This window comes from Carassius gibelio, chromosome B5, assembly GCF_023724105.1.
Source record: "Carassius gibelio isolate Cgi1373 ecotype wild population from Czech Republic chromosome B5, carGib1.2-hapl.c, whole genome shotgun sequence".
In the NCBI taxonomy this organism is placed as follows: domain Eukaryota; kingdom Metazoa; phylum Chordata; class Actinopteri; order Cypriniformes; family Cyprinidae; genus Carassius; species Carassius gibelio.
Genome location: NC_068400.1, coordinates 40342892 through 40357029, shown reverse-complemented (window position 1 = coordinate 40357029; position 14138 = coordinate 40342892). Strand labels below are relative to the sequence as shown.

Sequence of the window (14138 nt, the reverse complement as noted above, 5' to 3'; positions counted from 1 at the left end):
ATACAAGCTGTTTTCTCACGCTCTCTCTCTCTGTGTGTGTGTGTGTGTGTGTGTGTGTGTGTGTACAGGCAGCCTGGTTCTGCTGGCCCTATGCAGGCAGAGAGCAGACAAATGCAAAGTGACACTTGTGTGTGTAGAATGGTATTTGTAGTGACGCTTTGACCGCAGATAATAAAGTGTTTGCCCTGAGGTGATTCCAGTCGGCAAGTACCCCCAATGAAACTGGCTTACTCAAAGAGAGAGCGGGAGAGATGGAGAGATAGATGAGAGAGCAGGAGCAGAGTAGTATATAGTGGTGAGTGAGTAGAGATTTCCAGACATTTCAAATGACATGGACTGTGTGTTTGTGTGAAGGTGAAACCAAACAGAGACCGAGAAGAGAGCATCTCCAATGTGCGTCGTTTCATTGAATTAAAGTGTTGGAATTGGCTTTTAAATGGTGTCACGCTGAAGAGTAATGTAAATGAAAACTCCATGTGCTTTCTTCGGGTGGATATTGCCTTAAATGTTATTTCCTTTGAGAAGATCTCAAGTATCAGGCGTATTATTCATGTGCTTTTTAATTTGACTCGGAGCCCCTGCACTTATTAGCTCTGAGATTCACCTTTGATTGGGTACTCGCTGGTATCTGTGGGGAATTAGCTAAGTAACAAGAATATGTTTTGCCAGTTCACCCTGAGCAGAGCAGGAAATGAATCGATTAAGCTCGGAGCCAAGTGTGGCCTTAACTAAATATTAGATTACATTTTGGGCTGCTTTTCCATTTCAGTCTACTCAACACTTGCTTTTTATTGTTTTTACCCTTACGTAAACAGACCACATTTTTTTATAAGTCATATTTCTGTCATTGACATGGATGTGTGCTGGTTCATTGTGGACATCCTGAAATGTAATTAGTTTTTTTATTTATTTATTTATTTATTTTTGGAATCTTTATTACAATGAAGAACCTTTAAAGGGTTAGTTCACCCAAAAGTGAAAATGTAGTCATTAATTACTTAATTACCAACAAATTATTATTATTTTTATTTTTTGCTCATAAAAAGTATTCTTGTAGCTTCATAACATTAAGGCTGAAGCACTAATGTCACATGGACTATTTTAATGACGTTCCTCTTACCTTTCTGGACTTTGAAAGCTGTCTACAGAGGGTCAGAAAACTCGTGTATTTCGTCAAAAATATCTCAATTTGTGTTCTGAACATGAATGAAGGTCTTACGGATTTAGAACGACACGAAGGTGGGTAATCAATGACAGGATTTTCATTTTTGGATAAACTATCCCTTTAACATCCTTGAAACCTTTCCATTGCAAAAAGGCTTTTATAGTGGAAAAAAGGTTTTTAGATAATGTTCTACATGCTAAGAAAAATGATTCTTTTAGGAAATGTTTGACTAAAGGGTTCTTTAGGGAACTAAAAATGGTTCTTCTATGACATAACTCCGAAAACCCCCTTTTGGATCATTTATTTTTATAAGTGTAGGTGTATTAGTACTTCTTTATGTCATTGCATAGAGGACAGCTCGAGTAGGCGGCAGGTTTTTATTTATTGCATTTTATTTTTTAATTAACTGATTGATTGACAGACAGATTATATCTGTCAGTTATTATTTCCCATAATAAAAGTATTGTCCAAATTTCTCTTCATCCCACCTTGGCATTGTTTGTTTTTTCCAATGATCTCTTTAGCAATTACTGTGAATCGTTAGCATACCTATTTTTAGCAGTTTATGCATATTCAGATGTCTCTCTCTGTAGCACTCTTGGTTTGGACAGACAGGTCCACAGTCCTGCTCTATTATTGTCATTAGTGTGTGTTTGAGAGGGGCAGAGATCTGATCCCGAGCCTGCGGTGCAGGAGGTCTGGGGGAGGACAGCCGCGTTCTTTTAGCTCTCCACTCAATTAGAGCCGGAGAAGCGCACAGAGGCATGCTGGGTTAATTGTAGAGCTTCAAACAGCTGCCACATTCAGGGTTCCATTGTGCCGGCAACGGTTGTTACGGTGACTGGGGCCCTGGGTTAGTAATCGCTGAGTAATCATTGTGAGAGAAGAGCAGATGACACGTCCATTAGCAACAGGCAGGTATTGTTTAGAATACAACGACACCAGAAGGCCCTCACACTCGCTCGCTCACTCCACCGTCTCACTTTATGAAACCATTCTGCTGCTAGAGTGACATAAAACCCTGCTTGTGTTGGGGATGGCATGCATGAGTTGTGTTTTGACTGTTTTGTGTGTTTAACCAGGACAAATCTGAATCCTGTTTGCATATTATCTGTCCTACATGGTATGCAATATTTGGATAAGCGCCTTCCAGTCCGCCGAAATTTCCATTAGTGCCTTTGATTGACGGGTTTCGATGCATCCCCACGTTTTTATTTGTGTGTTTTTTTATGGTAATGTTGCCCACAATCCTTTGCGATTCTGCAAAATTTTCCAGGGAAATTAGATCCATTGCTTACTTAGAGGTTACTTCCAGGTTAATTTGCTGGTTAAAAGTTCAGTAAACTTGAAATCTGATTAGGAGTCTGAAAAATATTCACTCCCACAAAATTCTGTGGATTCTTATTGAGATGACAGCATTTTTCCAGCAGAATTCTGCCATGCAAAGGTAAATGTGACCACTTTTAGAGATGCACCGATATTAAAACTATCATGGCAGATTACCAATAAATGGCTGATATTAAATTCTATGCTATTTTTATGTAAATTTAATAAAATGAAACGCTAAAACTATATTAAAAAGAAATCCTTTAAAAGCTCTGTGTTAATTTAGAAATGGCATGTGAAACTAAACGCACTATTCAACAATAAATGTTTCAAAAAATAGTTTCATGACATTATAATATTGTTTAAAATACCCTCTATAATGCATTATGATGTAATGAACCTATTATGTTATTGTTGCATTTAAGAGTAGTTTACAAATTCAGAGTTCTGATATATTATGAAAATGCAGTTTTATGAAATTACAGTCTGTTCTAGGGTTAACATACCTTCTTCTTGCTACATACTCAAACACATACTGTCATATCTCTGTTGTAGTACATATTTTTCACACTCATAAGTATGTGAATTTGAAATCAGCCCATCTGTTGTTCAATTGTGCAGTTTATGTAAAATCACATTGAGGAGTCCAGGCACCTACAGTGGAAAAGAAACTGGACTTGGCCCAAAATTGCCAGCCGGGTCAGATGTCTCACACACACAGGCACATAAAGATGATGGCTGTTCCTGTCTAAGCGTTTGTGCTGACCGCTCATATGCTTTAACAGGTCAGGTTTTGATGGGGGGGGGGTGCTGTGAACCTGCTGGATGTTGCATTGCCTCTGACAGTGTATGTGTGTGTTTTTCTGAGAATCAGTTCCTGTTTATCTGTGCCTTGCCACAACCCATATTTGTTGAGCCAAGGCTGATGTGGTTTTGTGTGTGTTCGTTGTTCTGTTGAAACTCGGCGGCTGATAAACCCCTTCTCTCCCGCTTCTGCAAGCATGCTCGATGCGGCTGGACATCTCAAAGGTTTTTTTTTTGTTGTTATCCTGTCACCTCTCAACCGTCACAGACAATTCACATATTTATAGGGTTGAGGTGTACAACGTCATCTGTACTTCATGGGAAGTTGATATTTTGGGTAGGGTTAATTGTAAATGTGACTCTGAAAATATTCAGTTATTTTGTGCCACAGTTTTTCTTTCATCTCTGCATCATTTCCTGCAGACGCCTCCCAGAGGATGCTTGCACACATCTGGCCCCTCGCTCTCTTTTTCTCTCGTTCTCTACATCGATGCATTGCTTTAAAGAGTGAATAAACGGCCTACACAGCCGATTAAAACAATTTTCCCCACTCTCATTCACTTATATCCCTCTGATGCCCCCCACCCAGAGCTCTTGCTGCTAATTAGAGTAGTGTTAATTGAGTATTTAGGATTATGCCTCCTCCACACTGCCTGCTCGTTCAAGGGCAGTCCAGGCAGCGTGAAGGACGCACGATCTCCTTATGGCTTCCCCTGAACCCTCAGCTCTTTCCTGACCCTGCTTGCCCCAATACCAGCCATTCCAGCCTGCAGGTGTCCACTTGCCATTCGAGGCTACTGCCGGATGGCAGGGAGATTGCGGAGATCAGGTCCTGTTGTCTTTTTGTGTTTTTGTGTGTGCGCAGAGCCTCTCTGGTTGGTGTGCGTTGGTGGTAATGAGAGATGGCATTTAGAAAACTGCCGCTCTGACACACGGGCATTCAGTGCCAGCCGTGAGTGATTAAGGACAGAGGTCATTCCGCTAATTATCCCCCTGCCATCCCGCTTCCCACAATCTTCCCCTCCCGTCCTCTCGGTGCGCTTTGTGCCTGGCAGGACGGGATCATTTGTCCTTGTGCCAGAAGAGGAAAAAGGCACAATGCATGACTGAATACGCTCGCTGAGGACAGCACTGATATTAGATTGCTGGTAAACGTGCAGCATCAAAGCGGCCAGCGGATGTGATGGATCATTTCTGTAAAGTGAAGAGGAATAATCTGCAATAAATGGACAGGACAGGGCCGGTGTAATTCGGTTTGCCTGCTCTCACTGTTTGTGGGATTGAGCGCACACACACACACACACACACACACACAGTAGCTCCTGTTCTGTGAGCGAGCGAGGAATGGATTGCTGCCTTCCTCAAGGGAAATAATTAATCCGTACAAGGCTGTCGCATGTCGAGATGTAGCAAGTCTGAAGCATTTTGCCCAGGAGGCATTGCAGGCTGTCGCCCATGCAGACACCTGTTAGAACTCCTGCCCCACATTAGCATACACGTCACACACATACATATTGCAAATAGGAACAACCACAACATGCTTCACTCCACTGAGCCGGTGTGTGTGATAGTGTATGTGGTTTCACGTCTGCCTATTTACTGGAGTATGTTTTGTTTGCGTATGTGGTGTGTTCACGCTGCGAACATGTCTCTTGTGTGGATCTGTTATTGAGTTTATCATGTGGGTGCGTGTGTTTAGGTGTACGTGTCTGTTTGTCACAGGACGCCATCTGTGCTGTGCTCGCAAGCGTGATCAGAGACATTGAGCACCAATAAGTCACGCAGGTCTGAGCTGATGAAAGATCTCACACTCGCTCTCACACGGGAGATGGCCTAGGTGACAGATAATGTTAGTGTAATATCTGGGCAGGGGGAAGTGTGAGATAACATGTCTTGTTTGAAAGTTCAGCATCTACCCATCTGGTGTGTGTGTGTGTGTGTGTGTATTAATATTCATTATATTATATTTAATCGTTTTATAGTTTCTGACTACTTTCATAGTCTGTGAGTGAATTTACTCCAGAGTATGGCTAAAAGCAGCCTAATGTTAGTGTAATCTATGAACTACACAAATCTTTTTAGTCATGTTGCATATGGATATCATGTCATTAAAATATTTTTTATATTACTGAATTTGTATTTAACGTGACAACAATTTAATAAAAACATTGTAAATTATTAATTATAATGCTTACCATTGCTTTGAATAACAGCAGCTACAGAAAACAAGCAAAGGACATTTACATTATCAAACATAATCTGCACTTGAAAAAAAAATCTCCCGTTACAACCAATGAAGCTCTCTACACTGTATGATTAGGCCTGTAGCGATAGTCGATAAATCAATTAATCGCACAATAAAAAAAATTAAGGTAGTGTTTTGGTGCACCCCGTTTTTAAAAAACCACGTGGAATTTCACCCCGAAGGAAGCTGATTGAGTTGGCTCTTGTCACATGACCTGGTGCGCTTGTTTCATTCTGAACAGCTGAACTAGGTGCGGATGCACCTGGAAAAAATGAGAGCGTCGCACCACGTGCGTGCGCGTTGCTTCCATTACGAGCGCGCATACCGCATTTGAAAAAACAAACTTAAAGCTGCAGTAGGTAACTTTTATAAAAATGTATTTTTTTACATATTTGTTAAACCTGTCATTATGTCCTGACAGTAGAATATGAGACAGATAATTTGTGAAAAAATCAAGCTCCTCTGGCTCCTCCCAGTGCTCCTATTGCCATTTGCAGAAACCCATCACTCCCGTTAAGAAACAACCAATCAGAGCTGCGGTCCATAACTTTTTTTGTGTTCAAGATTTACAAAATGTATATAATAAGTGAGTACACCATGAATCCATGTTCCAAACTGTGTTTTCAGCCTGTCCTGAATCACTAGAGTACACCTATAATAAGTGTTTATATTCGGACTATTTTAGATTGCTTCAGCGGAGTAACCCAGTACCTTTGTGATTCTTCATAGACATAAACAGAGAGAATTAGTTCCGGCTACAATGTTCTTCCGCAAGATGCATGCAGTTCTGTTTATTAAACGCTAGAGCGTCAAAAGTTACCGACTGCAGCTTTAAGAGCCCAAAAGACGTGATATGTGAAGGGTCCCTTCATCGGTCAAAATTTTTACTTTAGGTTAATGGTTAAACGTTCAATATGAGCATCCCTAACTGGCATATAAACATAATATAATATACAAGTTTTATTAATTTTAAGCCACACAAAGTCAACACATTGGTATTTCTTGCTTTGAATCTGCCATAAAATAAAATAAGTTTATTGATCTTTGAAAAGCTGTATGCTTTATTATTCCATTATCATTATATTCATTGAAATTGGTCTTAGAAAGACAATATTATTGTTTATCTCGATTATTTCTTGGACAATTTATCGTCCAGCAAAATTTGTTATCGTGACAGGCCTATGTATGAAGAGTGTATCTTTAGGGCTGCCCCCTAATAGTCGTCTAATCATTAGTCAACCAGAAGAGTAATGGTTGACCAAAATTTTATCAGTCATCAAAATTAATTTGTTTAATCCACAGGCGAAGTCACGCAGTCTGTGAATAACAGATCATTAATGGCTAGTGTTTAATACAGTACCTCTGGGCAGAACACCCAAATGCTCACCTATCATGCCTGTGTAGTGCTCACTGCAGGACAGATGGAGGCACTGGTGTGCTCACTTGCTCTTAAAATACTTATTTTCGGTCACACAGATAAGAGTAACACATTTCTCATATCTGCAAAGACTCTAGTTTTATTTGTGTGCACTCAAAATAACAGCAAAATGCGCTGTTGTAAAAAAATGAAAGCAAACATGATGCACTTTCTGCCGTCTCTGTGAACTCGAGCAGATGACCAGTCGACCAGAAAAATCTTTAGTCGAGGGAGTAGGCAGTATCGTCAATATACACAAAAATATGTTTGTGTCTGATGTGTCGCCAACATGCAGGTTAACAACTAGTTGCAACAGATGATTTCTTCAGTAGGTGGTTTCTATGTCTGTGTTTTGAATACTCACTTTACATTAGTTACATTAAAGAAAATCAGTGATGGCTGCATACTAAAACTTTGTCCGCCTCTCTTTCTCTCTCCACCGTTGTGCTCATAGCTGCTGTAATAGCCAGAGGCCTTTGTGGGTTGGAGCAGCTCTCTATGGGTCTGAAAGGCCTCTAATCCCCGTGGCCTGTGAAGTGTGAAACCCTTTGATGGCAGGTCGGGCGCTGGAGGCTTTTGCCTGTTGACAAACAAGAGCAGGACACTGAGAGAAAAGCTGCAACAGTGGCTTTATCCTTTGTACGAAAGGATTCAACAGAGCAGTTTAGGAATGGAAAATATGGACCTGTCACCCAAAAACACATGGCAGCAACCGTATTAGCTGAGCTTTAATGATAATTAGCACGTTTTGGTGAAGCGAGATGGAGTGAAGGGAGTACAGAGATAGAAGGCTAAGGGAGAGTGACATGGCAAAGCATGGCTCCTTAATTAAACCATGTGATGATCAAAGATAGTCACCCAGTCCGACCCCCCTCCTTACGTAAGGGAGATCAGAAAATTGGCAAGTCTATTTGCATACGGACCACTGATGCCTCTTTGAAATCCAGTATTTTATTTTATTTTTTCACTCTGGATCCAATGAAGTGAGGAAAATCTCAGTTTAGTTGTTTCACGCACACACACACACACACACACACACTGTGGCACACGCACACACCCTCCCCACCCACCCTTCTGTGCTGGCTGTCGGGGAAACATCAAAGCGCCGTGGCACTGCTGTCACCGAGGGAGTTGAAAGTGTCGGCCCCTGCGCTGGCCCTGCATGGGCTGGACAGATGCTCGACAGCCCCCATTTCATCTGACCCATTTAGAACACCTCCAATTAGACTGTGACAGCGCGGAGACAAGCATCCTTTCATCCGCTGCCCAAGAAGATGCCAGCTAACATACGCGCTTTAAACACTCTACAGACCTCTGTAGCCTCAGGAATGCTTTAAAAAGACTTATTAGACATAAAAGAGCTGGTCTGAGACAGTGAATTTTTGGGGTTTGTTTAGATTTATGCACAAATGTTGCCTTAAACATGACCTGACTTTTATTTTTAAATAAACAGCTGGAAAGTGGTGCATGCATGAAAAAAAAACTGTATCCATAAAAAGGTGGTCATAAATTAAATTAAATAAGTGCCAATCAGTTCAGACAGTGACAGTCAAATAAAAGCAACAAACAATATTGTGAACTCATTTATAGGGGGTCTTAAAAAAAAACCCAGAAGTAGCGTCACACCACATGACAGAGATCCCAAACAGAGGTGTATATCAACAACAACAACAGCAGCAGCAGAAGCACAATTGGATGCAATTTTGTATTTGTTGGTCTTCTCTGGAGCCCTGGTTCCAATTCCATTTGAAATGCTGTGTTCTGAGGCAGGCCACTCAAGCAAGACATCCTATAAATATACATGAAATAAAATTGTTTTGGAACGGGGAATGGGTCAGATATGCTATGTCCACTGGAAAAGTTGTGCAGCAGCTAAAGAAATGTTTATTTGACATTCCGTAGATCCTTTTTCCTTCAGCTTAATTGTTCAAGATAAACACTAGTGCAAAAAACAGTATTTCTTAGTGCCTCATTTTAATGAAACTGTTTATAATATTTTAGACATTATCATTGATTCTAATGATTTTTTAACTATTTTGCAAACAAAATGTTATCATTTTTCAGCTGCTTCTGCAGATATGACAGCGTATGTTGTTGCCAAATGTTTGTTTTCTTGACTCTGCAATCACATCACTTCTTTCTTTTTTACCACTGTTTTTTACCATGAGCTATTAGACTTTAAGGGCTTAGAGCAATGGATGATGTAGATTTAGCTGCTTGAGTGATTGACCTGTGTCAGCTTGGAAGCTAGAGAGGAAAGGATGTGTGACAATCAGAAATGTGACAACTTCCTCACAGCTGGATCCCGGAGTTCTGGAAAACCACTCTGACATTTGCTGACACTGTCATTTGTGGCAGTTTAAATTTAGTCAGAATGATAAAAACAAGCAGAAAATATGCAGATATGAAGAAATATGCTTTCCTTAAAATATAATTTTTGTGAGGGTTTCTAGTCATTTGTGGCAGTTGATTTATCACTTGTAAATTGAGTGCTTTGCCTGCTCCCCCTCTGCCTTTTTGTAGCACTGAACTAAGTAGCCATGAAATTGCCTGAATAATGTCATTTAAATCCAATCTCACCACGGCCCTTCACCTCCGCTCATCCTCTGTGCTGCCTCTCGCAGCTCTTTCCTCTTGTTTCCCAAGTCATTTTTCTCAGAATCCCAAGAGCCCCGGGTTTGTCTGAAAAGGCCGGACTCAAAACCCTGATCAAGCCAAAACAGAGTCCAACTACAAGGATACTCTGTCTTGCTGTCGGAGACATTAAGGGCTTATTGTTTAAAAAAAAAAAATCATTTCCTGCCCTGCCCAACGTGTGGGTCTTTGCGTTTTAATAGGAGTGAGTCAGTTTCGCAGCACAGTTTTTAATGGATGTCTCAGTCTTGTTTTATGACAAAGCTCTTGCAGTACGTTCTGTCTCACATTTTCTCTGTACAAGCTGAAAAAACCCGGTTACGGATTCCCAGTGAGTGGAGTTTTCAGGAGTTCATGGGAGGGGTAATGTAGGTCTGTCTCCTCATTTGGAGATGGTCTGATTGAATAATTGAGAAATTGGCCTGGCCAAGGCTAAGACCTACTGGTGCTACTTATAAATCTCAAATGTGTCAGTGCAATTAAACAAGTCTTTTATCCTCCTCACTTCCTGCTCGCTCTCCTTTCCGTCTCCAAGGGTAACCCAATTTTGAACAATAGCGAGGCCAAATTAATTTCACAAAGCGCTGGTTTAATAATGCCTTAGGTGCCTGATTTCGAGTTAAAACAGAGCTATTTATCCAGGGATAAACCTCCACTGGAATATAAAGTGAGAGAGAGAGAGGACTGGATGAGGAATAAAATAGTTTCTATAGACAGGGTGAATTTAAAACTTTCAATATTAACATTATTTGTGAAATACACATCTAGGGTTTGTGCCATTAAATTTGTATTATTATTTTCTTAGTCACTTGAACTGACTCATTCAGGCTTACCACACTTGTCTCTTTTAAAAAGGATGGGGATGTGCACACAAGTACGGTATGTAGAATCGTGTCTGTTTAGAAGAATGTGCTGGCCGCTGATGAATTAGATGGTGACCGGTAGCTTTCAAGCTCCAAATGACAAATAGGTTGTGGGCTGTAACTCTGACTCATGGTTTTCATACATATTTTATTGTCTTGCAGGTGAGCTGACTGTCCCAATGCCTTCCCCGCGCTACCCCAGCACAGCAGAGCTGGATGCCTACGCGCAGAAGACGGCCAACAGCCCTCTGTCCATCAAGATCTTCCCCACCAACATCAGGGTCCCACAACACAAGCACGTTAACCGGACTGTGAACGGATACGATACCACCGGACAGCGCTACAGCCCCTACCCACACCTCCACACAGGGGGCTATCAGGGTTTGTTAGCGATTGTCAAGGTCTCTTCATCGTCATCCTCATCTTCCTCGTCATCCTTCGCACACTCCACAAAGGGCGTCCTCAAAAACTCAGAGGGCAGGAGGACTAAGTTGTCTCCAGCGCAGATAGCAGTAGCTCCTTATCCGCCTCCCAACAGCAGCACTTTAGGTCATTGCCACGGACAGATTGTGTACCACGCAGGGCCTCCAAAACCACCAGAGGCCACCTCTCTGGCGGTCCCCCCAAACGTCACTGTGGCCGGTCCTGTGATCCCTGTTGCGGGGGGGCGAGGATTGAACCTCCCTCCCCAGTCAAATCTTCCCTCCATCCAGAGCATCATCTACCAGATCAACCAGCACTGCCAGGCCCAGGCTCTGCAGCAGGTGTGTCAGAATGGGGTGTCGACAGGACCTCCGAACCCCAGTCCATCCAAACCGGGCACTGCTATTTCCTCGGGGGGGACTTACGTGACTAGTGTGGCTCCGCAGGGAAACATGGCCTATTCAGGGACTGTGCTGCCAGGGCAGAACGGAGAGGTGATGAAGGCCGGGGTGTATCCTGAAGGTATGGACTACCTCCTGTGGCAGAAACAGCAGCAGCAGCATGCGGTTTTAAGGATGTATAGCGAAGGGAGCGGAGGTGGAGGCGCTATAAGTAAGTCGCCCGAAACCTGCGCCCCAGGTGGGTCCATCATGCTCGGGGGGGCGCAGGTGTCCTCCTCCAGAGGTTACCCGATGACGGCCAGTACGAGCGGAGGGGGTGGGCTAGACAAGGTCAGCTCTTCCCCTTTGAACTGTGTGGGGATGCATGGGAACTTTTCTGTCGGTCAGTACTTTGCACCGCCATGGAACAGCATTCTGGTGACTCCGGACAGCGACTGCTACAACCCACAGGAGCTTCCAGGAGCTACGACCACAGGTGGACCGGTCACAGGACACAGGGAGCTGGGATTCCCCCACCCTCACCAGCACCCTCATCATAATCACCACCACCATCAACATCATCATCATCATCACCTGCCCATAGACAGCACGGGTGGTCTGTGCTGCAGTTTGCCCAGTAAGAGTTTATGTAATACGTCAGTGTTGAGCAGCAGTCTGCAGTCACTGGAATACCTGATCAGTGACATCCATCCTCCCTGCATCAAGGAGCAGATGTTGGGGAAGGGATACGAGACTGTGTCTGTGCCGAGACTATTGGACCACCAGCATGCACACATCCGCCTCCCTGTTTACAGATAAGAAGAGACTGGTCTGACCAATATAAAGAGCGACTGGAAAATCTTTAATCACAAACTGCAGTTGTTGCCATTGCCTAGATTTGCAGTGGAGTTGGGTGATCCTGCTCAAAGCAGACTGGGGGGAAGTCTGGATCAGAACACTGTTGGTTAAATGCTGGAAAGCCAATCGGTGCCTCTCGGCTCAGAGCTGGGAGAGAATTGCAAGCTGGGAATTGGAATGTTCCTAAATGTGGATTCTGTGATTCTTTTCTCTCTTTTTACCAAGAGGGATTTTTTGTTGTTGTTTTCCAATTGTTTCTCTTTTTTCCTTTTGAATTATTTTATCATCAGACTAATATTTTAATTTTTGGTGAGAGTCAATGGTTTCAATGAAGTAAAAACGGCCTCCTCCCCAAGTAATTGTTTGGATTAGCGCGATGAAGATGATGGTCTTAAAGCACCACGCTTGTCTGTAAAAAATACGGTTGAACCTGTGCTCACAAAACACTGTAAGAGGTAACGGTATGCACGCATTACAGAATTTCAAAGACCAAAAAGGCAACTAGATCAGTGCTTTTAGGTGATGCTAATGGATAAAATGGAAAACCTTAGTGGTAGTTTGATATTATAGAGAAATTGCACTGCTTGGGTTGTAAAAATGTGTGAAAGTCTTGGGAGGTCTGAGGGAAATTAGACGTTCAGATATAATGTATTTAAAGAACTTGAAGACTTGAACCTATTTTTGTTGTTTTATATAAATATATATTTGTAGTATATAATATGCATTGGCTGCTAAGGGAGTACGAGTGTAAAATGCTTAGGTTTTTTTAATGTTTCGTTAAAGGTCTTTAATTTTTTTATTTTATTCTCCTTTGGCTGCAGTATATGTTTCTGCTGTTCTCATGGTGTAACCACCACAGAGTGCTAAACAACAGAACACTCATTTATTTACCTACACTGGAATCAATTCTCCACATAAGCAGATGTTAAAGTAACCTGTTGTTGGAAAGCTCTGAAATGAGACCGCCCTCATTAACAAGATTAGGCTTATCAGGTCTGTTTCAGTCATAGAAACTTATTCTGACATGCCGAAAAAAATCTAATTTGGAATTCTAAAAATGAGCCGTCTGTTGTTGGAAATCTTGTTCTCAATTGGTTAGGGATCAAACAACTCTTCCCTCATGGTTTCGAAAGCTTCGAAGTGCATGTGACTCCATTAAATGAGGACCAGAGAGGTGTCACTTTACCATTCCTCTTTTTGAAAGGATAAAAACAATCATTGCCTCTCTCAAACAGAGGTGAAAGGAGAGGAGCAGTTTTCTCAGCTCTGTGCTAGCGGTTTCGAGCCGGGTTGAGACCCTAGTAAGCTTTGTCTCAACACTGAAATATTTATTCCGACTGTGACTTTCCTGTGAATGTACTGCACTTAGATTACTGAGAAGACTAATGCCTTGTGGGACAGAGAGGGGGAAATAAAGAAAAATTGGATGGGCACAGCGGTCCCTGGCATTAAATTAGCATTTCTTTTGTCAGTCAAATTTCACCGGTAAATTGAATTTAGCAACTCAACAGAATCGACGGGGATTTCTGGCGAAGGCAAAAAGCTGGCTACAGTCTAGATTTATGAAGTGCAATTATTATGACTGTATTAACAATTTTGTTTTCTCTGAGCTTACACCAAAAAAAAAAAAAAATGTAAAAGTACAGCTGTGTCTACATTCCCAATGTACCACATACTCATTCCCGTCTTGTTTTGAGGTTCAAATAAAATGATTTCAAGAATTTATTGAGAATTCCACATCTTTGCTTTGACCTTGTCTGCATTACAAAAGTGAAATTTTTCATGCACATACTGAAACTGTTTGGCTGATGGAAAATGTATTTCTTCTGAGTTCTTGCAGAGATATACTAACTTTATACTAACAGAGATATAGTAATTTTTGACTTAATCCTAGTCAACAACTTAGGGGCTGTTTACACAGCAAAGTTTTCAGCCAAAAACTGGAAACTTTTTATGTGTTTTGCCTGTTCCTTTACAAGTCAATGGTGTTTTGGGGACTGAAAACACATAAAAAAAATAAAAA

The 14138-nt window shown here is 41.9% G+C and overlaps 1 protein-coding gene across 4 annotated transcripts in view; it reads left to right on the top strand.

The window, feature by feature from the left end:
* LOC127957851 (protein FAM222A-like) overlaps window positions 1-13840 on the top strand; it is an 82662-nt gene extending 68822 nt beyond the window's left edge. For 3 of the 4 annotated variants that reach the window (XM_052556552.1, XM_052556551.1, XM_052556550.1), the window contains exon 3: window positions 10617-13840. In XM_052556552.1, coding sequence (XP_052412512.1) covers window positions 10617-12076 — 1460 coding nt within the window. In that variant the 3' untranslated portion in view covers window positions 12077-13840. Of the gene's footprint in view, window positions 1-147; window positions 296-10616 lie in introns of those variants that run through there. The other variant, XM_052556553.1, reaches the window with a different exon arrangement.
* Window positions 13841-14138: the final 298 nt, after the last annotated feature.